The sequence below is a fragment of the Acomys minous genome, assembly GCF_964271855.1.
Source record: "Acomys minous genome assembly, chromosome: 1".
Taxonomy (NCBI): Eukaryota; Metazoa; Chordata; class Mammalia; order Rodentia; family Muridae; genus Acomys; species Acomys minous.
Window position 1 is genome coordinate 15,819,383 of NC_140483.1, and position 26,003 is coordinate 15,845,385.

Sequence of the window (26,003 nt, forward strand, 5' to 3'; positions counted from 1 at the left end):
AGATGATCCTGCTGTCCTCGTCCCTACAGTACCCTGTTCTTCCCCCACCATTCACACCCCATAATTGCTTTCTGTATTTGAAAGCAGATAAATAAGTCATTTACACAGTACAACACACGTTGGTATATTTTACAAGAGTAAAGCAAACCCAGACAAGGCCGAGGGGAAGAGCCTGGGTGTGGTGGGAACCAGTTGGCATTTTAAATGGGCTGTAAGTTAGGCCTCCCTGAGAAAATGGGATTTGATTGAAACTGAAGAGGACCAGGGAGGCCACCTTGGTGGATCTGGGAGAACTCAGGTCTGAAGTGGGAATATGAAGGGACAGCAAAAAGGCCAAACTAGCTGAGGCAGCAAGAGCCAAGAGAAGGGAGAATGAATGTTCAGGGAGGGGACATGAATTCAGAGAGGGAGTCAGGGGAGCTTATATGAAGCTGGTGCTTCTCGGTACCCAGTGATGAAAGAGTCATTATTTTCCTTGGGTCATCACAGACTAACGTTCATACCAAATTAGAAAAATTAAAGTTTAAACAGTAAACAAAACAAAGCAATGTTTATCATTAGACACACACACACACACACACACACACACACACACACACACACACACACACACACACACACACACACACACGCACACACTTCTTACCAAAGTAGTAAACAAGTTTCTAAGCAAGGACTCTGTGTTTCTTCCCTATTACAGCATAGACTAGAGCCTACACAAGCCAGGGGCCACACGGGCTGCTCTGTGAGATCTTCGCTCTCCTTGGACAAAAGGGGGCGCTGTTGCAGTATTTCAAACTGAAGAAAGCCTGTCTGACTTTGTTGAAGGCTAGATGGTAGAATGCAGAGAAATTCCTTTTAGGGAGAGTAGTGGAGGTAGAGGGGGGGGGCATCCATCCCGAGAGGGTGTTAGGCCAAGTTGGAATGTAACATTGGGAAAGATGAAAAGTGGTCAGTTCTGGAGACAACTTTAATGTAGATCCAGCAGAACTTCTGGGTGGTTTTGGTGGTAGAGTCAGGGGAGACACCAAGCGTTCAGTCTGGACAGCATGAAATAGGAGTATTGTCTACCCTTCCCCAACTAGGGATGTTCTGGGGTGGGGGATTGATTGGAGAGGAGAGTAAGAGTTCTGTTCTCATGTCGTGACTTTGGTTTTTGTATGTTGGAGATTAGGTAAAATGGAAATGCATTTATGCCCATGGTGTTGCTTGAAGGCCAGTGACCCCAAGTGGACTCTCAGGCAGTCCTCAGAGTTTTTAAGTCTGCCTTTTCACCTTGACCACCCACATTCTGAGGCCAGCCTGAGTTACTGGGTTTGAAAGGCCCGAGGAAATCCACCTCAGGCACCTTCTGACACCACATTATCCCCTCTTTGAAAATCATTTCACTTTTTAAGAAACTACACAACAAGTGATGAAATAAGCTCCCAGTTTCAAAACTGTCAAATATAGATGGCCTTACATTCCAGGGGACAGCTCTACAATGAGCCAGTATTTAAGGCCAATCTGGCTGCATCATATGCCACTCACTGATGGCCAGAGTGAAGGTGGTTTCTCTAATACTATGATCATCAGGTGACCAAAACCTTAATGATACCAAACATGAAATAACTCCTGATGTTTTACTATTTAATAAAAGCGGGGCAGGGGGGCGGCGGGGGGAGCTAAAATACAAAGTGTGTTGAGGTTATAAACCTAACTCTTTACACCTAAGTATGTACTAGTGTCTGCTTACACTGAGGTGGACAAGAGGAAAATACATTATCATCCTTTGGGGAAGAGGCTGTAGGTGGCGCCCTCCCTCCTACACCTGTCAGCAGTGATGATAACATTAGAAGAAAATGAGCACACCAGCCATGAAAGCCTTTCCTTCTCCGCCCCACAGCTCACCATCTGCTACCTGGACATGCTGATGACCAGTGAGGAACGCCGGAAGCAGCTGAGGGACCAGTACTGCTTCGAATGCGACTGTATCCGATGCCGGACACAGGACAAGGTATGTGGCACGAAACCCGACTGAGACAGCCCACGGTGGGGTCTGGAAGGTCTTTTGGGGAACCTTGCTGCTGCGCACCCTGCTCCCACGTGTATCAGTCAGCAGAACAGAGCACCGTCTCCTTATCTCTTGGGCCCTTTGTCTCCTGCCAAGTGAGATTTAAGATCTATGGCGCTTAGAGTATCTTGGGAATATAGATGTTATTAAACATGTAATTAAAAGGATATGAAAGTCCAGAGGGCTGTTAGAGCATACAGTAAAAAGCCTGAATTGTGTTATGATTGAAAACAGTTACCGGTCAGCAATAAACCTACCAAGCAGTATTTTGTCTTTTCAGTTCTTTTAAACTTGTTCCCTACGGCTCTCTTCTGCAGCTCTTTATCAGACGGAGCTCACTTATCTCACAGCTCCAAGAAAGGAAGAAGAGCCAAAAGAAATGCCATAAAGATAATAAACTGCTCTTCAATTACTCATATACTGCCCTCATTTTGAACTTATTTACTTTAGTTTGCACGCAATCGGGTTGTCTGATACAATCTCACTTCTGTAGGGCGTTTGTACTGTTAGGTGTCTTTTGTGATCATTATCTTATTTAACGTCCATACTTACACATAAATTGGGAAGCAAACTCAGGCAGGTTCAGAGATGTGCCACCGAGATGACGTAAAGAAAAAAGTGACAGGACCAGGTCTCTCTTTCAGATCCATTGGCTCAACCAAAGTATTCTTGCCCTATCCTGTGGCCACCTGTGGTCCCTGTCGTCACTGTCACTGGGGAAAGGTGATTGCTGGGACTTCTTGAGAAAGGACCATGAGCCCATTTGCATACCAGAAACAGCAGATATAATTGGGTTTGCATTAAAAGTAACCTTAAGAACTGGGAGCGGTGGCCGCTTGTGGTGGAGCACACCAGTAGGATTTGCTGAAGGAGGACGGAGGCAGGAGGATCATGAGTTTGGGGCTAGCCTGGGCTAAACATTTTTAGCCTGGCAAGGTGGTTCATGTTTTTAATCCCAGTACTCAGGGAGGTAGAGGGCAGGGGGATCACTGTGAGTTCATGGCCAGCCTGGTCAACAAAGTGAGTCCAGGACAGCCAAGGCAACACAGAGAAACCTTGTCTGGGGCATGGGGTGAAGAACTGAGAATGTTACACATGCCTTTAATCCAAGAATCCATGGTGGCACACACCTCTAATACCAGAACTTGGGAGGCAGATGCAGGGGGATATCTATGAATTCAAGACCAGTCTGCTCTACCAAGTGTGTTCCAAGTCAGCCAGGGCTACACAGTAAGACCTTGGCTCAAAGAAAAGAAAGAAGCAAGAATTAAGTTGGAAATGTTGGATCTGCTAGATAGATAGCACCAAGATTTAGCCTACTCTAGTGTTATGCCAGAAGTCACAGGAGACCCCCCCAGAATCCTCCTTTTTGCAGATTGTGCTCTGGAGCGGAACCAGCATGGTTTCTCCCCACAGCCCTCAGTTGGCAGGCTTTAATTTATCTTCATTTCCCAAGGTGTCTTTGAAATCTTCCCAAATAGGGCCAGCAGGATGACTCAGGGGAAAGATACCTGCTGCCCAGCCTGACAGTCCACATGAGAGAAAGAGGGAACAAACACACAAGCTGTCCTCTGAACTTCACACGTTCTCTCTGGTGTGTGCATGCCCCTGCGCGCGCGTGCACACACACACACACACACACACACACACACACACACACACACACATGCACACATGCACGCATGCACACATTCAATCAATAACATTTTTAAATATTTCTAAAAGAAAAGAATTCTTGAATGAATGAATGTGTTTCATTTAAGATCAGTTTGTGTTCACATTTGCTTTATTTTAACTATAATGGTTAGGAAACTGTCTGGCCACAAATAAAGATAAACAAAATTGCTTTGGATAGGTGAGGTCTGCTGAAAGTAATTCTGGAGCAGTAATCCAAGGGTAGCTACTCATCAACCTCACCATAAGTCCCCAAGCCATAAATCTGTTTGTTTTGTTTTGTGAGTGTGTGTGTGTGTGTGTGTGTGTGTGTATACATGCATGTATGTGTGTGTGTATGTGTGTGTGTGTATACATGCATGTGTGTGTGTGTGTATGTGTGTGTGTGTGTATACATGCATGTGTGTGGGTGCAGCTGTAGTTGTCATATGTCACTTCACAGTGGGAATCATTCTAAGGAGTTTGTCAGGTGATTTTGTCATTGTGTTTGTAGGAACACAATATACTTACTGTGGTGAGCTTATTTTTGTCAGTGTACTCTAAAGTCACAAAATACAGCATAAGAAACCAGTAGTATAGTCATTCATTGACCATTGCACATTATACTTGTGTGCATTATATAATAAACATTATATATTGTGTGTTTACTTGAGTCTGTTGCCAGCACAGTAGGCAGATTCTTTACACTGGTAATTTATTTTGCAATAATGCTACAGCATCCATGGCGTCACTATGCAACATTGTAATACCATGGAGCTCATAATACTAAGTCAGTTGATTGTAACCAGCACTCAATGTTATGCAAGTTAGGAAATCCTCAGATCTGCAGTGGGCCAGCTGGAGACCCAGGAGAGCCACTGGCATGAGTTCTGGACCAGAAATTTTAGCCTCAAGACCAAGAGTTGATATTTCAGTGTGAAGCCAAGGGTAAGAACAACCCATGTCCCAGTGAAAGCAGTCCGTGGAGAGTGTTCCCTCTCGGTTGATAGGAAGCCAGGCTCCTTATCCTGTGAGGCTTTCAGCTGGTTAGATGAAAACCACCCACTCCAGGGAGAGACTCCCTTTTCCTGAGTCCATGGATAAAATGTTGGTTATCCTGTGGCCAGTCAAGCACTGTTGTCCCATGTGTCCATGTGGAGGTAAGCAGGATATGCACGTATACAGAGGCATAAACCTGGTTATATTTTCAAATTCCTGTTTCTCTGAGAATGTTGTTCTGCTTAGTGACACGCATGCCCTTTCTCAAGTCTCCCCAGTGTTAATCTGCCCAGAGGGAAAATACCCACAGGTAAATTAACAACTTAGCACATTCCCCAAAGGTTATAAATTCAGAATCTCAGGACAGTCAGAATTAACTGTTCTTCAGTCCTAGATAAGGTGGTTTTCTTGGAACCTGGAGAGTTCATTACCTCAGCCCTCTGCGAGGCGCAGTACTCAGCTGGTACCTACATCTGCACGGTGCTGGGGTTTGGTGGTTTCCTGTTTTAGGAAGGCAGGAGCCCTACTAGCAGCATGTACAACGTGAACGTGTGGAATTGCCCTTTTTTAATCAGCATCAGCTTAATGTCTGGAAGAAATAAAACTGACCACCTTCAGGGAGGCTTTGAAATGCTTAGGGATCTCTTCCGTCTTTGCCCAGGTCAGAATCCAAGACAACACAACCAGAACAGACCAAACAGGATTGATTATTTCCATAAGTCTGTGTTTGTGCGTAACATGTTTCCCTAGATGCCACATGCTTTATTGCCTCCCCACACCCCAAAATGGAAGAAGAAAAAAAAAAGATTGTGTTTACTTGTCACTGTTTCTTCTCTACAGCCAACTGTGTTTAATTCTTCTATTAAAATACCACAGCTGAGGAAATTGCTAGGAGGTAAGAGAGCTTGCTGTGCAAGGATAAAGACGTGAGGTTGAATCCCCAGCACCTACATAAAAGCTGGCACAGCCATGAATGCCTGTCACCTCAGAGCTGAGGGCGGAGACAGGAGGATCCCGTGAACTTGCTGGACAGCCAGGCCAGCTGCAACAGCAAGCTTCAAGTTCAGTGAGGGGCTTTGTGTCAAGGGGGTAAGGCAGAGAGCTTCAGAGGAAGGCACCCAGTGTCCTGTTCTGGCTTCCTCATATCCCTCTTATGCATACATAGGCATGTACATCTGAATACACAGTTGTATACATCACACTCATGCACACACACCATACAAACACATACTACACACATACACTGCACACACATACACAAATACCACACACATACCACACACACACACACACACAATTTATTAAAATAACAATAAGTTGCCATGTCTATCAGTCCACTGGAAGGTCTTATTTCATAACAAATTATGAAGTAACCCCTGACTCTTCTGGCTCTTTCTTCTCATCCACACCACACTCTGTGTTAGAGTGTGCTTTCTCATACACTCCTATTCCATTGCCTTTACTTTGCTCTGGGTTAGTGCTCAGGATAAACTCCCAACTTATAGCTCAGTATTTCATATTCTCCAACGTCATGACCCCAAAAGATGGACATTGACTTCTCCTCTTTCTTTTGCAAATATCAACTTCCTTTATCTACCCTTTGTTGGAGTTGTTCTGATGCTATGTATTTTGATGATAATTATTGGCTCACAATATCTAGTTGATGCCCTGAACCTCGCCTCCCTGATTGGCTGAATAAAAGGCCTGCACCTGCACAAGGCAGAAGGAAGGGGCGAGACGAAGGTTCCTGGGCTTTGAACAGAGAGGAGACTGGGTGGAGGAGGAGGAAGGAGGGGAAATCGCCATGGGATAGGAAAGAGCCACGTGGGCCCAGAGGAGGCATTCTGAAGTCCCACATGAAAGAACTGGCCCAGATGAACAACCTTAGCAAGTACTTTGGGATTATGGATGGGAGGTAAATCAAATAGAAATGATTAGAAGCAGATGGCATGGGATGGAGGCTGGGATGTAAATGAAGACAGCTTGGGAGATAATGTCGGCCTTGTCCCAGGTGAAACTAGGCTGGTCTAAAATACATCAGGTGTCTGTATCTTTATTGATTGTAAAAGCAAGTTAGATAATACCGCCATAATAATTATAAGCCTAATAATAAACATTTATGTATACGTTTTTTTTTAATTTTACAAACTTTATTTTTTATTTGAGGGAGAGGGTTTATTTTGCTTACATTTCCACATTATTACTATATCACCAAAGGAAGTCAGGGCACGAGCTCAGCAGGAATCTAGAGGCAGGAATTGAAGCAAAGGTCGTGTAGGAGTGCTGCTTGCTGGCTTGCTTGCTCATGTGTAGGCCATACTTTTAAATGAACCATAGCAACCGTTAATCTTCCTTTATCTTCCTTCCATCTTCCTTTCTGTACCTCAGATACTCTGAAATTGTGTTCACATGCATGTGTGTACACACACAAGCACATATTTACATGTTTGAATATCTGAGTATGTTATGCAACAGCCATACATTTTTGTATTTATTTGAGAGGTAAGTGACACAAGACAGAGTAGTCCCCAGAACACATGCTCAGTGATCTCTTTCTTTTTTTTTCCCCTCTATTAATTTATTCTTGATACATCTCAATGGTTATCCCATCCCTTGTATCCTCCCATTCTTCCCTCCCTCCTCTTTTCTCCTTATTCCCCTCCCCTTTGACTGTTCCTGAGGGGGATTACCTCCCCCTGTATATGCTCATAGGGTATCAAGTCTTTTCTTGGTAACTTGCTGTCCTTCCTCTGAGTGCCACCAGGTCTCCCCCTCCAGGGGACATGGTCAAAGGGTGGAGAGTGGGATATTACTTTCTCAGTGATCTCTTTCATAATGGCCTAGGTAAACCGCTGGTTCACCCTGGACTTCTCAGTACACAGAGGCTACAGCAGCTTCAGTATTCCCAGATGCTGTAGGATTGAACACACATGTGTCCCTCAGCCATGTCACAATTATCCTCACAGCGAGCCTGAATTCGTGTCAGACTCAATGGCCATCCAAATACATGATTTTTATAATATCCCCCAATGTGACATGTTGACATAATTTAAAATTATATCTTAAAGAATTAAGAAGGTTAAACAATGATGTCATCCTGAGATGCATTTCTCTGTTGGTTTGATCCATTGCAAGAGTACATTTACATCTTCCTAGGACAAAACCCAATGCTCCAATGGACACTCCTTCCCTAGTGTTGTTTTTTATAACTAAGGTCTTTTAACATCTACTTAGGTGATACTGTGTGCGTTTTGAAAAGTCAAAGGGCAGTTGCATGGTTGATAACATTGGGGCCCTTCTGGCTGGCCCCAAAGTCTGGCCCCTCAACAGTTTGCACTCCACCCCCCCATCCCCCGACACCATTGCCGAGGGCATGTGGGCACTATGCAGGATGGCCAGCCTCACTTCCTGAACATGTTGGACGCCCTTAGCTGTGCCTCCTAACTGTGGCACCTGGCCAGGGGGCAGCAGGAAGAAGCTGTGCTTGTTCAAGAGAGAGAGAGAGCAATGTAAGATTAAAGCTGTATTAAAGAGATGCAGACATTTCTGTCTAAGAATGTTATTCTGGTAACTTGAGTCCACTTGACATGTGAGCAATTACTTGAAAGTCATTAGTAAACCAAGATGGCTTTTTTTTCCTCGTTGCCTTCTCCTATTTTGTTAAGTTAATTACGAGCAGAATTGCCTTGTGACAGGATGGTGAGGCCAGATAGTTCTGAATTGTTTTACATTTCAAGTTTTAACAATCTAAGCAGACTGTGTTTCCTGTTTCTAAAGTTTTCATCATGGGCAAGGTATGTTATCTTCAGGAAGATTTGAAATATTTAGCAGAGGACTGAAGAATGTACACCCCCCCCCCGTGTGTGTGTGTGTGTGTGTGTGTGTGTGTGTGTGTGTGTGTTTTATTTGAGAGAGTGTGCATGTGGAAGATCAGAGGATAACCCGCAGAAATCAGTTTTCTCTAGGGGATCGAACGTGGGTCCTCAGGTTTGGACACACACACCTTTACCTATTGAACCATCTTGTTTACGGACCTCCTCTTGCTTTTCTAAATAAACAGAGGGATGGGCTTCTCGGGAGTGAATGCAGGGATGGCTGACATCCATGGTAACACCATGTTAACAAGGACAGGGCCTCTTGACTTCGTAACCCAGACTCCTGTCTGCTGTGCTGCCATGAAGCACCCGGTGACACCTAAGCAGGTACCATGGACCGTCATTTGCCTGGGAAGTCATTAGTGTGATCTTTGTGTTTGTTGTACAATATGCTGTCCCTGCTTCACAGTGTTTGATGCTGTTGTGCTTTTCTCTAAGCAGACCCTTAGGGGTCTTCTTGCTGCCCAGCTGGGTCCCAGAGTCCACCTTGCATTTAAGAAGAGGGTCAACCTACAATCCATGGGGACCCAAATGCCATCTTATAACCTTCCAGTCTCTGTAAATATCTACTTGCTTTTGGTCTACTCCAAAGATACCCAGACTCTGGGCCACACTGGACCATGCCTTAACATGTCTTAGACCATGCCTTAACATGTCTTAGACCATGCCTTAACATGTCTTAGACCATGCCTTAACATGTCTAAGACCATGCCTTAACATGTCTTAGACCATGCCTTAACATGAAGCCCCCAGTCCATGGCTCAGCAACCACTGCTGATGTGATCTGGAGAATATGCTTTCTATGAATGGATCCCTGCACTTAGCCCTGTGCACTGCCCACAGCTATGCACTAGGAACGTTATAAAGTACGCCTTCTTCAGAGAACATGATAGATTGGAGTCGCTGCTGAAGTTTGGGTGATATCCAACATTTGTGAGGCATTTAACTGAGTTCCTTTATATGCTGCTTCTCTACTTTCTGCAGCTTGTGTAAGCTGTGATCTCTCTATTCCCATTCAATAAATGAGGTAATGGGGCTTTCTATAATATGGCCTTTTCCAGTTTACTGTGCTGTTTCTATAAATCCATAAGAGATAAACCATCCATATTTTTTAAAAAATAGAATGCAGTTTGTGTTTAGTAAAATTTCCCTTTTGTACTGTACAGTTCTTTCAGTTCCGACAAATGCATGAAGTTGGTACTGCCACCTTTAGGGCAACAGTTCCACTGTTCACCCCTCGAGGTTCCCTTATTTGGCTTTGTTGGTAATATTTCATCTTACAGCTCTCAGATCAAGTCCATCATTGAGGGAAGTCAGGACGGGAGCCAAAGGCAGGAACCTAGAGACAGGAACTGAAGCAGAGCCATCAGGGAATGCCGCTTACTGCCTTGCTCCTGATGGCTTGCTTAGCTGCTTTTCTTACATAACCTGGGCCTAACAGCCCAGGCATGGTGCCACCCAGAAGAGACTGGGTCCTCCTTTATCAATCAGCAATTAGGAAAATGCTCCACAGACATGCATACCCACAGGCCATTCTGATAAAGGCATTTCATTTGAGATTTCCTCTTTTCATGTATCTTTACATTTCTGTCGAGTTGACAAAAAAATAACTATGACCAATAGTTATCACCATTTTATGGCAAAACATTTAAAATCATCTCTTCTTCATTTTATTTATTTATTTATTTATTTATTTATTTATTCATTTATTTATTTATTTATAGCTATATAGTTACCAGTCCCTGCCTTCCAAGCCGGGCTTAACTATGACCTGGCACTCGTCATCAGCCTCTCCTCATGGCTCCCTTCCTTGTTGTCCCTACTTGCCATCATTTCTGCTCTCAGCCTTTTTTTCCTATTTTCAGTGGGAGGGATTGAACTTAGGCCTCACCAACACTGTCTAGGCAAGTGCTCTACCACAAAGCTGTGTTCCCTGCTCTCTGTTTTTAACTTCTGTGAGGTCAACCTTTTAGACTCATAGAGTGAGTTTATGTGGTGTCGACCGGGCTTGTCTTTCTTACCACGGTGACTTCCAGTTCCACTCATGTTCACACCAGTGACATGGGCTCCTTCTGTTTCTCTTGGCCACCCAATACTCCATTGCATATGTGCATACACATGTATATATCTAAACATGTGCTCGTATATAGCCATATTCCTTATGCACTTGACAAGCGATAGGCACAGGTTGGTTTCATTCTCAGCTGTTGAGGTCAGCGCTACAGTGAGCACGGGACAGACTTATGTCACCGTGGTGTTCCCATCTTGTTCCCATGGAGGCATAGCTGAGAGTCGGATCCACAGATCATAAAGTAATTCTACTCTAGCTTTTGAGGGACCTCCATAGTGTTTCCCATAATGGTTATGCTAACTTATGCTTCCACCCAAACAGCAGAGGATGAATGTCAATTTTCATTTTGTGCAGAGAAATATTTAGGATTGGGGTTGCTGAGTTATGTGGCAAATGTATGTTTAGCTTGATCTTGCTGGGTTGTTTTCCTGAGTGACAACAGCATTTCAGTTCCCACCAACTGTGTTCCAATTGTGACTCATTCTTGTCGTCCCTTGATTTGGCAGTTTTTTTTTTTCTTTCTTGTCTTTATTTTCAGTTGTCCTGATAGATGTGTGATGATACTACATTGTGGTCTGGAGTTTAATTTGTAATCAGTAATCGCTAATGACTGTTCTCTCAAATTCTCAAATATATCATATTGTATACCTGTGAGTGTGTTTAACATATATATCTCATTTGAAGACATTTGTTCAAATATTGTACCTATTTGAAAAAAAAATCCAGTGGCTTCTTGCTGGATTGTGAGAGTCTTTCTCTTTATATACCAAGTACACATTATATAATTTGTTTTCCTCCACTTATGTCTTCTCTTTTCAGCCTCTTGGCAGTCTATAAGGAGTACACGTTTGGGTTTGGATGCAGTCTCCTATCAGCCTTCTACTTGTGTACATGAGGCTTTGATGTCCTGTGTAAGAAGTCTTTGCCTAATCCAAGAGGACAAAGATCTCTTTACCTGTGTTTTCTATTCAAAATTTATATTTTGGGGCTTTGTACTCATGTCATTTATGTAGTACAAGGTTACAGTTTTTTTCATATCTAATACTGTTTATTGAGTCAACATTTTATTCGTTTTAACTCGTTTTCTTAAAGTCTGTTCATTGCATGTGTGTGATGTACAGGAGGGTGCATTCCACAGCGTGCATGTGGTGGCCAGAGACATCTCTTGGGAGCTGGTTGGCTCCTCCCACCTTAGCATAGGTTTTAGAGATCTGGTCTTCAGGATTGTTCAGTAAATGCTTTTATTCACCAGACCCTCAATATCTCCCTTTGAAGCCCCAGGATAACACAGAAAAGGGTACAGAGCTAGACCAGGGAGAAGTTGGAGGCCCAGCGGGTAACTGGCCCTGAGACAATAGTAGAACATGGCTGTACTTGTGAGCACTCTGGCTCTGGGTCCTGCTGTATGCCCGCCACTCAGCATGAGCAAGGCTTCTTCACTCAGGCCCCTTTCTCTTCAGTAATAGGAGACCTGTCCATACTTGGCCAAGCTGATTTGCTTTCATGCAGATAGTGTGCATGTGGCTTGGGAGATGGAAGATGCTCAGTAGTGGTGGCTGTTATCCTGCTAAGATGATGTTTGAAAGTTCCAAGAACCACAGATCCTCCAGTTCCCGGTACTTGCTGATCAGAATGTGAGTCACTGGCCTCGGCTTCTGGGCAGCTTTCAAAGTCTTCCTGCCTCACTCATTAGTAATCTCTTCCTCCTTTCCACTTGCCATCTGTGTAATCCTGGTGGTCCCTGAGCTAGTTAGTTAGTTAGTTAGTTAGTTAGTTAGTTAGTTAGTTAGTTCTTCTCATGATCCCCTCCTGCCTGGTTCTTACGCCTGAGAAGCAATCTGCAGCTGGCTTCCCCAGGCTTGGGTGATACATCACTGGCTCCCGCCACTACCAGCTCTGCCCTGTTCCACCCACAGTACCCCGCATAGCTCCCACTAAGGGCAGGGTGGGATGCGGACATGCGTGTGGCTCCAAAAGGAACAGGCCAATGCCTTCTACACTTTGACTTTTCTCAAGTTCTCCCCCATCTGAGACCTATGCTTCTCTCAGGGTTTTCTGTGTAAGGATTGCTTTCCTTAGACACATGTGGTGAGAGCACCCTTGTGATCACGCCGTTCAGGAGGTGGAAACAGGAGAAACTGAAGTTCAAGGCCAACCTCACTACGTGCTGAGCTCAGGGCCAACCCGGGCCCCATGAGACCTTGTCCTAAAATTCAAAAAAAGAAGGGGCAAAAACCATTTTCCTTGCTGGACATGGGCACACTTTGAGCCTTTTGCTCAGAGAAAAGCAAAAATAGTGAGGCATCATGGGGCAAGCCTTCATGCTTTTATTCCCTACTCATTACAGGTCAGGAAGAAGGAAATCCCCCATATTCTGCTGGTAGTAAGCCTAAAACAGACTATGTCCTCCTCCTCCTCCTCCTCCTCTTCCTCCTCCTCTTCTTCTTCTTCTACTTCTTCTAAAACATTTGTGCCCCTGCACATCTGTGAGGATGGGCATGTGTGTGCCATGGCACACGTGGAGGTCAGAGGATCACCTTGGAAGTCAGTTGCTCTCTGCCAAGCCAGCTGGTCTGGAGCTTCTTTGAATACTGCTGTGTCTGTTTGGGCGCTGGCCATGCAAGCGCTGGCGTCATAGGCTCTCTCTACCCGTTTGTTCTCACTTGAGTTCCAGGCACCTCAGCTGAGGTCCTCAGACTCTCATAGTAAGCAAGTGCTTGTCTCACTGAGTTGTCTCCACAGCTCCTGAAAATGATATGTTTAGTGATTACAACAGCTGTAACAGCTGGACAGACAGAGAGCAAGCCACTCACTGACCAGCAGGAGAGGGCTCTGAAGCCTCTTGGTTTCCGCTCTGGTGACAATGACAAGGATGTCTCAGATTTCAGAGGCAGGAAGATGCATCCTAATACCTTTCATTGTCTTATTCTTTGTACGCCTGCAGTGATTCAGAAATCACCCTTATTTTGTTTAGTGTGTCCCCCCCTTACCTATACACTGAACGCACCAGTGACCCTTTCTGTCCACCATACTTGCCAATGCCCTTAATGTACATATAGCTTGCTTAGCAGCGTGGAACTCTGGACTCCACCTGCACAGCCTCCCACCAGGGTCTTTCTGTTGGAATATGGCCCAAGGCAAGAGAGCCAATTTCCTAACTGCTTGGGGCTCACTGTTTACTTAGACATAAGCAATTCCTGCGGACACCTTGCCTCTTTCAGAGGATAGAGCTAGGGAAGGCAGCATACAGTAGCCCCCAGGAGGATCCAGGGTGCTGCTGTGTGAATCAGGCATGTGGCCTGGGGTACAAGGTGTGCATCCCATATTCCCAGACCTCCGCCTAAAAAGTAGTTCTGAGGCTTTACCTATAAGGCAAAGACAACATCTACATACAGCCCATCCATTTTCTCTCCAAATCCACTGATGTGATGGCCAGAGAGGGTATTCGCTACCGACTGGGGATTCCAGGCACAGAGCATACTGCTTACTTAGATTCATAAGCAGGGAAGGCCGGATAAGTTGAATCAGGGTCAGTTTGATGGGAACAACTGCAAGAGATAGCAAGCACCTAGCTCAGAACCTTCGCTGTGGAGAGAGAAGAAAGTACTGCTGCGGTGCATAATGGAGTGACTGGACAGTGAGGCTCATCCCAGTCCTGCCATCCTGATGCACTGCAAATTCCCAGTCAAGCAGGGTACTGCACTGGGGTGTGGAGCCAAAGGTCAAAGGTCAAAGGTGAAAGGTAAGGGAAGAAATGGGTCTATAGTTATTCTCACAGCATCACTTCCCGAAGGGCTTCAGAGAACTCTCCTTGCATATACATGACGGCAGTTGTCCTTAAACACAGATTGTCACGTGACTGCATCTGAAGAGCAGCCAGGAATCTGGCAAATGGTATGTTTCAAATACTCACCTGTTTCCAGGCTGCCTCTGGGGGCTTCTGTGCAGGTTAGGACATTTCCCCAGCACACTGAGGGCTGGCTGTTGGAACAGGTGTCCATGCGGCGAGCTCCCTTTGGTAAGGAGGCTATTTGGCCTCCATGGCCAGAGCCAGCCTGGTTTCTGTTTTCTTGGCACTTTCAAATGTCCGTGCTCAGATCACGAGGACTGTGATAATTAATAATGGAGCTTTTTCTGTCTCTTGTTTAAGATGTAAATTGGGGGTGAGGATGGGATTACTTCAGCCGGCGAGCATGCGTTCTTGTCTATATTGTTCAAATTGAAAAGCTGCAGCTAACAGCCCTTAAATAGTTGTCCCAATTTTGTCATTAAAACTCCTTCAGGCAATAAGTACCCTCATTCTTAACTTGGTGGCATCTTGTTCTTCTCAGAATTTAGTTAACCTAGGCATTTTCTTGGTAATTTCTTAATTTATTGTGCCCTTTAATCTGGAACACATAAAATCGCAGCCAATTAATAAATTATGCTTCCTACAACTGAAATAAGAGCACATTAATTATTTCTAAACAATCATGCTGCATTCGACACAGTAGAGGGCTCCAACGTGTAGCAACTGCCACAGAAGACAAGAACTGCCCAGATTTTACATCCTATAACTGAGCATCTTCTTTCCAAAGCAGCTTCATTGAGGAAGGTCGATTAAAACCGTTGTACAAATGGTGAGTACTAACCCCGTTAATTTCATGCCTTCGTCTTTGAGCTCCACAAAAGACCCAGCACAGGGTTCTTTATGAGCTTTACCCTAAAGATGTGTACAGCGACTCTCTAATTTTAAAAGGGTCAGAGAAAGCTGCCATGATCAGAGAAGCACCATGGAAAATAAAAATGAGGGCAGATTAAGGAATTGGGATTGTCTGAGTTCAGAAGGAGTCTCACCCAGAGGCTGTCCCAGCTTCCTATCTTCCCAGACTGAAACTGCACACAATTTTGTTTTGTTTGTTTGTTTGTTCTTGGACTTTGTTTTTTTCTGTGGATGCCTTCTGAGAAAACCCTTTCCCAACCATTTGGTCTCCGAATTCCCCAGAAGTTTTCCTGTTCTAAGTTTCACAATCTTGGTCTCTCTTGATAAGTCCTAGGAAAAATGAGATGTTTTGAAGAGACAAAAACAAAAAACAAACAAACAAAAGGACTTACTGTATAAAATCATTATTTCTTGTTTAGATTACCTATTCGGAGATTGGAAAAATTTCACCTTTATCTGTTGCTTTTTATGACACACAGTCAACAAGAACTTTCTGAACATCCTACTGTGCTCTTAAAAACCTACAAGACCTAAATCCCCTTAAAAGCAAGCTGCAGCTAGCATGGAGGATTACTGTCGCACTGCTGTGCCCACATCCTTAGAGTCAGGCCCGCGTACCTGCCTTCTTTGCTTTCTGTTGCCGTGTGTGATAAACTTCATGAGCGCCAGCAGTGTGGGAAGAGAAGAATGTATTTCATCTTACAGATCCATCACTGAGGGGAGCCGGGGTCAGGAACTAGCTGGAGGCAGGAACCTGGAGGCAGGAACTGAAGCAGAGACAGTGAAGGAGTGCTGCTTACTGGCTTGCTTTCAATATGCTCATCTTCCTAGCTCCCATAGGACAGCCCATTAAGCTTTGAGCACTCAAAGGCTTTGTTGGACCAACGTTCTCAACACTTCAACAGTCCTGGCAAAAGCAACACAATCAGGTCTGCCAGCAAGAGTCTGTTCCCTGGTACCAAATTGTGTCAGTCAGGGTTCTCAAGAGGAAAAGAACCAATGGAATGGGAAATATATGAAGTGTGTGTGTGGTGTGTGTGTGTGTGTGTGTGTGTTTATGTATGTGTATGTATTTTATATATAATATATATTGTATATATGATAAATACACAAATAAGTAGAAAGTACTCTGGGATTTCAGACTTTGCTTTTGGGTGGTTTCACGCCTGCAGCAAGATACTTCTGTCAAGCTCATTAGAAAGCAACTGCTCCATCTTAGGGCCAGCTTTAGGTGTTGCCTCAGGTTTCTCTCCACCAAGGAAATTCGTGTTACAGCTTGGAAAATGTAGCTTGTGACAATGCCACTGGCTTGCTAACTAGTTACTAAGAGTATGTTGAGCGAAGGGCAGAAGGACTTTGAGTAAGAATGGCAAGGCTCAAGGGGTTGCTTGTAGCCCTTCTCTTATCACTTTGTAGACCTTGAGGATTGAACAGACAGGTTAATGGGGGGAAAGTCACTAATAATGTCCATTTAGGGCAATTACTGGTTATCAGTTTCAGTTCCTATAGGGCTCTCACCACCACCACATTAAGGAAAGGCGGAACACCACCCACCCTCTCTAGAAAGTGCGGCGGACTCTGTAACAGCATGCCCGGGGAAGTCCCTTTATTGACCGAGCTGTTCATGCTGGTATAAGCTCATCCTAGTAATTTTCTCCCAGGAAAATTACCACTGCCACCCATCCAGTCTTTCAATTAAGTACGCTGCGCTAGGAGATGTACCGTTTAGATTTTTTATTAATTTAAGCATTTTATGTCAACAGAAGATAGATCATCATTTATTGGTGCAATGTGGTGTCTCACAAAATACATACATGTCATGGAAAAGTAATTAACCCCCCTCATTCTACTGCAGAACAGATGTGTGACTGAATGACAGCTGGGACCCAGGGTACTGTCAGGCTTTTGTTTGTTTGTTTACTTATTTATTTATTTTTAAGTCATTTCTTATTTGACTTAAAGGCCTCCCTGAAAGTTTCTTAAGTTTTGTTCTTTTTCATCTAAGCATACACACCCCAAGTCTACCTTATCACCACCTATCATTAAAAATGGGTTTGGACTCTTTCCTCCAAATTATCTGTTCAGCTTTGGTTGATTGTAGACATGGCAAGCCGTAGATGGACTGACTGGATGCTCATGTAGAAGGAAGGGCTGATGACCGGTGAGTGGAGGATGCCTAGGACGTACAGGGCTTTGTTGTTGAAACTCTGGAGACGTCTTAGCAGCAGCTGTGCAAGAGCAGCAGGCTTGATCAATGTGAGTCCTGAAAACCAGCTTTTCCTGCGCAAACGCCAGGAAGAGGTTAAGTGAAGCAACCCTGACTGACGGCAGGTCATCTTTGCTTCTTGGTGTCCTCTGTCTACTCCAGTAAAAGGTGTAATTTCTTGAACATTTTCTCCAGCACCATCCTCTCTAGCTTAGACTCTATAAAGGTGCCTTTTAAAGGCCTGCTCCCACTAAGCCCTTCTGTGCTTCTGTGCTTGTATTTTGTAAGGAAACCTCAGGCGGTCAGTCTTCCATTAAGATTTCTTCCAAAGTTCTCACTAGCAAGAAGCTCTGGCCTCAGAAGGATAGCGGGTCCCTATGTAGCCTAGCTCCTGTGTGTTTTCAGGCTCAGCCCAGGCTGATGGCTGCAACTTGTCAGGTTCTTGCTGGCCCCAGGGACTTTATACTTGGCTCTCATGGCCTGAAACACGAAACAGGCGCTTGCCTGGCTCTTTCCTATGCTGCCACCTCAGCTTCAGCCTCAGCACACTGGGAATCACTTGCCTCTGGAACATTCTTTTAGGTTATATCTCTGTTCATTTAGCACAAGCGTTCTGGACCATTTGTATTTGATGGCTACCTGTTTCCTTGTTGAGGATGTCAGGATAACTTCATCAGCCCTTGATATCCAGTGTGGCATTTACTAAACTTGGATTCCACACTAGCATCAGTGCATTAACACTGTTAGTAGGCCAGCATCGAGGCACGCTCTGTGTTCAGAGCATCTCTATTACTGAGTGCCTCATGATGACTTTTGCGCATAGAATAATCTTACGATAGTTTTATCAATGAGCAATCAGGAAGGGATATTTTTATCCTCCAGTGAAACAGTTGAACATGGTCTGTCCTGCTTACCCATACCAGGACTCACACCCTAACATATAAGTCACCTGCTAGACAGACAGAACATGTCTTTCCAATCCCAGTTGGATAGAGTCCTTCCTCCAAGCAACTCATGGCCTGGTGTTCTTCTTCCCAGAAGGTGCACATTGTCTTTGGGAAGCCAAGCTGAAGTCACAGACCTGCATCAGTGGTATGCACAAATACGTGAGTTTTCTAAACCATTGAAGGACGTAAATATTACCCAATGAAGATTTGTACAATTTTGTTGATTTTTTTTTCTTGTTTGTTTTGAGGTGGGATCTCATTAACACAGATTGGCCTTAAACTTTCTGTGTTGCTAAGAATAGCCTTAAACTCTTCTGGTCCTTCTGCCTCTATGTACAGACATGTGCTACCTTGCCCAGCTGAGATCTGTACAGTTTGGTAGTTAACAAAGTAAAAGAGAGATATTTCATAAATGCTCATGATGCTAGGATGGGAGGGGTCTGTGAAGGTCCACCTACCGAGTCAGGACTCTCTTCCCCAGCATCCAGGTTGAGCAAGTGCCTGCTCCCTGAGAATGACCTTTAATGGCAGTCTCAGCATATTGCCTTTGTTTGAGCAGATCACTCTGCTGTTAGGCTTCTCGTGAACTGAAAGCTTTCCTTATCTGACTTCCGTGAGGGTCCTGGTCTGTCCCATGGAGCTGCTAAGGAAGAATAAACAGGCCCTATGAACAGTCCTCATGTAGGCAAACCCTGGGGGCACTGTGGCACAGCAAAGTGCATACAGGCTTTTGGATCACACGGCTGGGAATTAAATCTGTCTCCATCTTTTGTCGCTACTTGAGCTTAAGTTACTTTCTATCTCAACTACATGCTCATCATCTATGAATTAGGGAGGGAACTGGCTTCTAACTTTGCTGAGATGATTAAAAGAGATAAATCATTTACAATAATTACCACAATAAATCTCAATAAATGTTGTCAACTTACTATTATCATTTGATGTGTAGCTCTTTGAAGCTTAGCCTCTCCAGTAGGAGATAAAAAATGGTTCCTACCAAGGATTGGTCCAAGGTTGACATTAGTCAGTCCTGAAATATGAGAGATGGATCAGTCAAGCAGAAGTGTACGCATGCATTAGCATTGTCTTACAGCATAGCATAAAGACTTCTGTCATCTCCTTGTGGAAGCCAGATACTTGTGTCTCAGGAATATTTACTCAAGATGTTTGACACACTGGATTCAGACTGGCTGGCCTTTCCCTTGGTCTTCTCTAGGAAAGAACACTCTATTCAGATCTTGGTTAAGTGTCAGTCAATGGTCGACAATAAGGTAAATGCCACAAAGCTTCCACTCAGCTGACTGCACTTGCTAACACTTGGGTCGGCTGCTCTCACTTCCTGTCATTTCTTTGAGAGGAATTGTAGTAAGTTCATGACTGAGTTCTTTTGATAGCCCAGAATATGGTGCACTTAGAATTAGTGTTGTGAACATTTAAAAATGAATATGGCATTCTACTGTTTTTTGTTTGTTTTGTTTTGTTTGTTTGTTTCTCTGTTCAAGAACACTTTCGCTTAGAAAAAAAATAACCTAAGTCAAATAGCATTCCATGGTGTTGGTGCTTTCCCACATGCTCTAGGTTGTAAATCTGCTTGGTCTTCTTTTTTGTAGAAAATATTTTTATTTATTCCTTTGCAATTCTATACAAGTCTACAGTGTGTGGATTATATCTACCCAACTCTCCCCTCTCACTTCCTCCATCTCCCACCGTATTCCCTCTCACCTTCATTTTCTCTTCTCCTCTTCATATATATCTGTGTGTGTGTGTGTGTGTGTGTGTGTGTGTGTGTGTGTGTGTGTATTTATGTATTCCCATTAGAACTACCTACATACACATGGGCATGGGGCCATCCCTAAAATAGACAACCACCCAGAGGCCTGAGGTGGAGGGAGGTAATGGCTCTCTTTCCCACAGCGGGTGTCAGGTACCTCCACAGCTACGGGTGAGGCTTCATGAGCTCTTCCCTGTCCAGTTTGGGATTTTGACTGGCATGGTCATTTTCTGTGGGTCTTTCATAGGGAACCGTAAATACAGTGAGTTTATGAGTGTAATAGCCATGCCGTGTCCAGAGCACAGCGTTTCAGAGTGCTCCTTCCCATCCTCTTCCCCTTGCGTTCTTCCCACCCCCTCTTCCACAATATTCTGATATACATATACAGGACTAATATACCGCTGAGCACCCAGCGGTCACCAATTTTTTTAAAATTTAATTTTATATTTATTGTCATTATATTTATAGTTACCCATCATGAAATTGTCACTAATTTTTAGTACTTCTGTCCTGACCCTTGCCCAGTACAAAAAGAAGCGTCTTTGACCAAGGTTGAGGGCAGCACTAATCTATAGGTATAGGCAAAAATATCTAGACTGCAGTTTGATAGCATGTCCGTTTAGCAAAACAATAATAGTTTCTTTCTTTAGGGTGTATGATATCACAAGTCATGGACTTTTGCTCAGGTTTACAGTATAATGTATGAACTCCCTCCTGTGGAAGAGGTACCAGATATAGTTAGAAAGCAGTTGGTGACCCCCGTAAATCATGCCCTTATTGCAGCATTGGATATATCTTGCCTTAGAGGTTGGTATCATAGTATACAGGCTCTACCACTGGGAAAGTGCACTGAGTTCTTTTCTCTTCCAGTGGCCTGTATAGCGCCTTCTAGTACTAGGAAATCTAGCTAGCTTGTATGAAGGGAGTTTATTATATAATCCTAGTTTGATTTCTCTATGTCCAAAATGTGTTGTGTCTTCAGCAGTAGGGTCTTGCTTTCTAACTGTGATGTCAACCAAGAGCAACGGCAACAGCATGTGTTGTTAGAGGAGCTCTTGGCTCTCACTGGCCAATAACTCATAGGGAAGTACTGATATTTTCACCTAATAATCTATGTTACCTGGGGAAAGCACTGTCCATCCATGCAGGGCACCTCATTTTTAATAGCTCACCAAGTCATGGGTTTCCCTAGATGTTTTCATACGGCCTTAATTTTGGTCAGCCCACTCCTTGCCCTCTCTGCTCCCCTATGCCCCTCTTTCACCACCTAAACCTTCACTCCCAGCATTGTTTCTCCATAGTCCCACTCAGCATTGTTTTAGGATTGTTTACCTTAGGGACATCAGTGTCTTTCTGTCACCTACCACATCTGCTCGGGAATTGCAGTGTTCACTCACGTGGGCACTTCTTATGAGCCTATGGCTCTAGCTGGGTCCTTCCAGGACCTTCTAGTCCTGTTCCTATTGGGGAGCCCCTTGGGACTGGTTTCAGTCAGCATTCTGAGGTCTTCCTGTAGGTGGTGAATGAGTGCGGTTGCACAGGCTGCGATGAGCAAAGCCAGCATGCTCTTTAAGTCACTATCAGACATTTTCATAAACTAAGGGTGTCCTTTTTAACAAGTCTTCAGCTCCTGTGTTACAAAACAGAGTTCTCAGACATGGTGTGGGGGCACCACCATTCTCCCAAGGTCAGCCGGCCGGCAAGCAGTGACAGACTGGCTTTAGAAGGCAAATCATAGCTGGAGAAAAAGGTCATCTGCTTCTGTGAAAAATCTCATCTCCCCATGTTTGGCTCCTTCTCTTCTGCCCAGCTTCGCATGCGCTTCTACTCACAACCTCAGACCTGCTTTTCTGCTACCCCCCTGCCTTCTCTCTCTCTGCTGGACGTGACGTCAGCAGCGAGCTCCCACCGCTTTAGCACCTGTGATGCCAGCACTACCGAAGAAAAACCCCGGCGCTGCCGTTGGACACCGTGGCTGCTTCAGCCCGCCCTTCTGCTGGGCTCTTGCCTTGCCAAGTTGCCCTGTGTGTCCTCACTTGGCCCCTCCTCCGCTGTAGCCCCCCAAGTCCACTCTCCTGTTCCACTTTCTAAGCCCTCGCTCTCCTGATGGCAGTAGACCAGTAATAAGGTCCCTCAGACACAAGAACCTCCCCGCGTCCCACCCCAGCCTCTTCTGGGTGCAGCTGCATCTGTCACGGACCACCAGTTCAGTCAGGGATCGGTCTTTGGGATTGGAGGTTTTTGGAGCGTTGGTGAACAGAGATAAGGCGAAGTGACAAACAGAGGCAACTCAAGTTTGAGTTTTCATTTGAATGTATTTTTCAGCCAAGCAGTCTAGCATTATATACATTTTTTGAAAGCGGGGATTTTTTTTTTCATCTGCTCCCATCTTCTCATTTTTCCTCCTGCTGAAGGAAGTGGGGTTACCTTGCTGAAGCCAAGTCCTCACCAACCCTTTTCATGGCCTGTGCACCTCCTCGCTCTGGCTTCCCCACCCCCCTCCTCTATGAGCTGCCCCTCGATGGCCACCGCCTCCTTCTCTTTGGCACGAACGTGATCACAACTTTCCCACAAGATAACAACCTTTCTTCCCCCCCAACCCAGCTTTGGCCTGTAGCCCCCGGCTTCCTCTTCAGTCTGGGTAGCCCTGGTTCTCTCCCACTTTCCCATCATCAGCAGCTGAAACTGTTGGCTGCTGACGTCATCACGGAGCCTCTGATTTCCAGGCAGTGGCCTCCCGGCGTCTCCCTACTGACCCCTCCGTTGCACTCTATATACCCTTCCTCCTAGGACTGTACCTCCTCCTTCTGTCCACAGCTTCCGCCGCTTCTCCCCACTGCCCCTTGACAGCTGCCCTGGAGTTGTTCCCTCTCTCCACCCCCCATTCTCTACAGACAGTTTGTTCCCCAAGTTACCACCGTTCTGGGCTCTGAGTCTGCCCTCTGCCTTTCTTTCAACCTTCAGCCTAACTGGCCCCCATGCCTTTGGTTTCCCCACCTCATACTGTATTTCATATAGATTTAAAACAAAACAAAATCAGACTGTTGATACTTAAAATCTTCCCGTGTCTCTGCTCCTCATCCACGTTCAAATTCACCCTCACACCATCTCCCTGGTACCTTTTCATCCTGTCTCTATACTTCTGCCTTCATCGCTCCTCTCCACATACGTGGCAAACCCAGCCCGTTGCCTCCAAGCCTGGGACTCATCGTGAAGTTGGCCTCCAGGTTCAGGGGGAAAGTTGCTTTTCACTGTGAGGGGGAGCATGGCAGTAGAAAATAACAGCAGACTTAGTGGGGAGCAGAGAAGACGGTGCTGTCTATCCCACCCCACCCGCCCCCCACACCAAGGCACAATGGGCAGGGATAGCAAACAGCTCACTGTCCCCCTCTAGCCCTTTGCTGTCTCCTGATGTTGCCCATGGACCAGCCAGCATCTCTGCTTCTGTGCTCTAGGCTGATGCTCCCAGTCTTCCATACTAAGCCTTCACTCTGAATCCTGGGCAGCAAAGCACCTCTGTCCCTGAGCTGCCATGTGTGAGATTTAGAAATGAAGACAGTAGCATTGTAGCCACCTGCCTAAGTCTCTCCATGCTGAGACTATGTGTCCTCTGAACCTGCAGTTTCAGTACCTGGCCTTCATGTACAGCGTATTGACCTGGAGACCATTTGAAGGGCACAACATTTATCACGATGACGTGTATTGATCACTTCTTATATCTGTTGTAAATAAACTCATTTGTGCAAAGCCAGGGGACATGGAAGAACAATTACAAATTAAGTAGAGGAAAGAAAAAAAAATGCTAAACCATAAGCACTTGCAACAAGTTCCTAATAATGGTGTTGCCTGAACTGTGGCCAGATCAAAGCTGAAGGCTGAAGGGTAGAGAGATGACCCCACCGTCGGTGCTGCTTGCTGCTCTTCCAGGGGAGCCAAGTTCTGTTCTCAGCACCTGGTCAGGCAGCTGACCAATACCTGTAACTCTGGTTCCAGAGGATCTGAGGGCCTCTTCTGGCCTCCTCTGGAACCCCTCCCCCAACACTCAAATAAAGACAATTTTTTTTTAATCTAAGGTGGACTCCTCAGACACCTGGTGGTCTCCAGACTTGTCTGTACATGAGTCCCAAGGAATCTGATGCCACTAGAGCTTCTGTGTGTCCCTTGTTTGCCGAGGGGACCCAGGCCCGTATCCTTAGGAGATCTTTCTGGAATCTGCACGTGCATCCCCTGCTCTCAGACCTTGAGGAGGGCCAGAGCTGAAGGAACAAACACAGCCTTCCTGAGGGGAAGTTAGGGAAGCCAAGCCTGGGATGTAGAAAGAAAAGCCGGTACAGAACATTCCAGCTCCTGTCTGTGGCAAGTAACTGAAGCCTTTACACAGAGCTGTTCTGGTGCCCTGTCCATCCAAGTTCTTGTACTGAGAAAGGGGTTTTTATATTAGTTTTCTAAACAAACAAACAAACAAAAAACTTATACATTCTAGTTTATGAACATTTATCAACATTAAGTTTTTACTTTCAAAGTCATCTGGGACGTTAAATGGTTAATAAAATGGTAGTGACTGGGGCCATACAATTTGGACACACAAAGAGTATGACGCCAAAAGAAAAGAAAAAAGCAACCAGAAAGTAAGATCTCTCATGTTCCCTTAGGTGACCCCACAGTACCCCTGGCACTGGGCACCCTGAGGTGAGAGTCACATACCAGCTTGTGTCTTTCAAATGCCATTTTAGGACACCAGCAATTTGGTAAAGGCCTTATATTACAGCTATACAGTTTAGGGCCAGAAAGCTTTAATGCTATCAGCATGCGAAGCTCTAGCGAAAGATGCCCAGGACTATGGCTTAGTGGGTCCTTCTTTGGGGGCCTAGAGTTTTCTGAGGATATATTTAAGTCTGTACTTCCACATCTCCCTGCAATTCCCAGCCAGTCCCGTGTGAGATCACGTGCCTCTCCCCAGCTTCTCTCTTCTGGTGTCTTGGGGGTACCTCCACTCACCCTTTGGGGATGTTTATGGAGCTCCGTCAGACCTCTGTCTGGAAGGCTCTGTTAACAGTCAGGCACGCTCGGTTTATAAGATGGTTACAAGAAAATGGAGGTGGGGGCAGGGTGCCAAACACAGCCAGAGCTTTTATCTTTGACATTACAAAGAGGTCCCTGGCTGAGGGCCAGACTGGAGCTTACGGGAATATAAAATGCAGACATGTGCTTTCTGTTGGTGGGGCGCCAGGAGGAAGGCGGGAACACACAGCCAGACAGCACTTCACTTCCATGGGATGCACAGTTGCTAAAAAGAGCATCCGGGTCTTGCTGGTTCTGAGCAAGGTCACTTGTGGCTATGAGGTGAGATGAAGAAGAGCTATGCCATGCGCTTGGCCTCCTCTCCTCCTACCCTATAGTCTGGGAGTGACTGCCTTCTGCAGTGACCCTCCCACCCCCACCCCCACCCCAGGAGCACCAGGCTCCCGAAGCAGGTCTCTGCAGGAATTAATTGTCCTCCCTGAAAAACGAAATAGATCTCCTCTACTTTGAAGCAAAGTTTTGATGTTGTTTCTCTCAAACTGTGACACAGTCCTCTTGAACTGTTTGCTCATTTGACACATGGTCTGAGGATTCTGATGCTCCCTCATTAAACATAAGGAAGCTCTGGTGGATTTGTGTGCAATCCAAATCTGGAGGAAAAAAAAAGGAAGGAAGAAAGGAAGGAAGGAAGAAAGAAAGAAAGA

General features: G+C 45.2%; 1 protein-coding gene and 1 long non-coding RNA gene across 3 annotated transcripts in view; one reads left to right on the plus strand and one right to left on the minus strand.

The window, feature by feature from the left end:
• SMYD3 (SET and MYND domain containing 3) overlaps positions 1 to 26,003 on the plus strand; it is a 550,588-nt gene that overhangs the window by 416,379 nt on the left and 108,206 nt on the right. For both annotated transcript variants that reach the window (XM_084791915.1, XM_084791916.1), the window contains one exon: positions 1,886 to 1,996. In XM_084791915.1, coding sequence (XP_084648041.1) covers positions 1,886 to 1,996 — 111 coding nt within the window. The remainder of the gene's footprint in view (positions 1 to 1,885; positions 1,997 to 26,003) is intronic.
• On the minus strand, positions 22,580 to 25,338 carry LOC311603165. Its single transcript, XR_014780980.1, has 3 exons — positions 25,276 to 25,338; positions 23,397 to 23,528; positions 22,580 to 22,685 (listed from the first exon to the last, which is right to left on the minus strand). It is a non-coding gene; the product is annotated as an uncharacterized lncRNA (long non-coding RNA).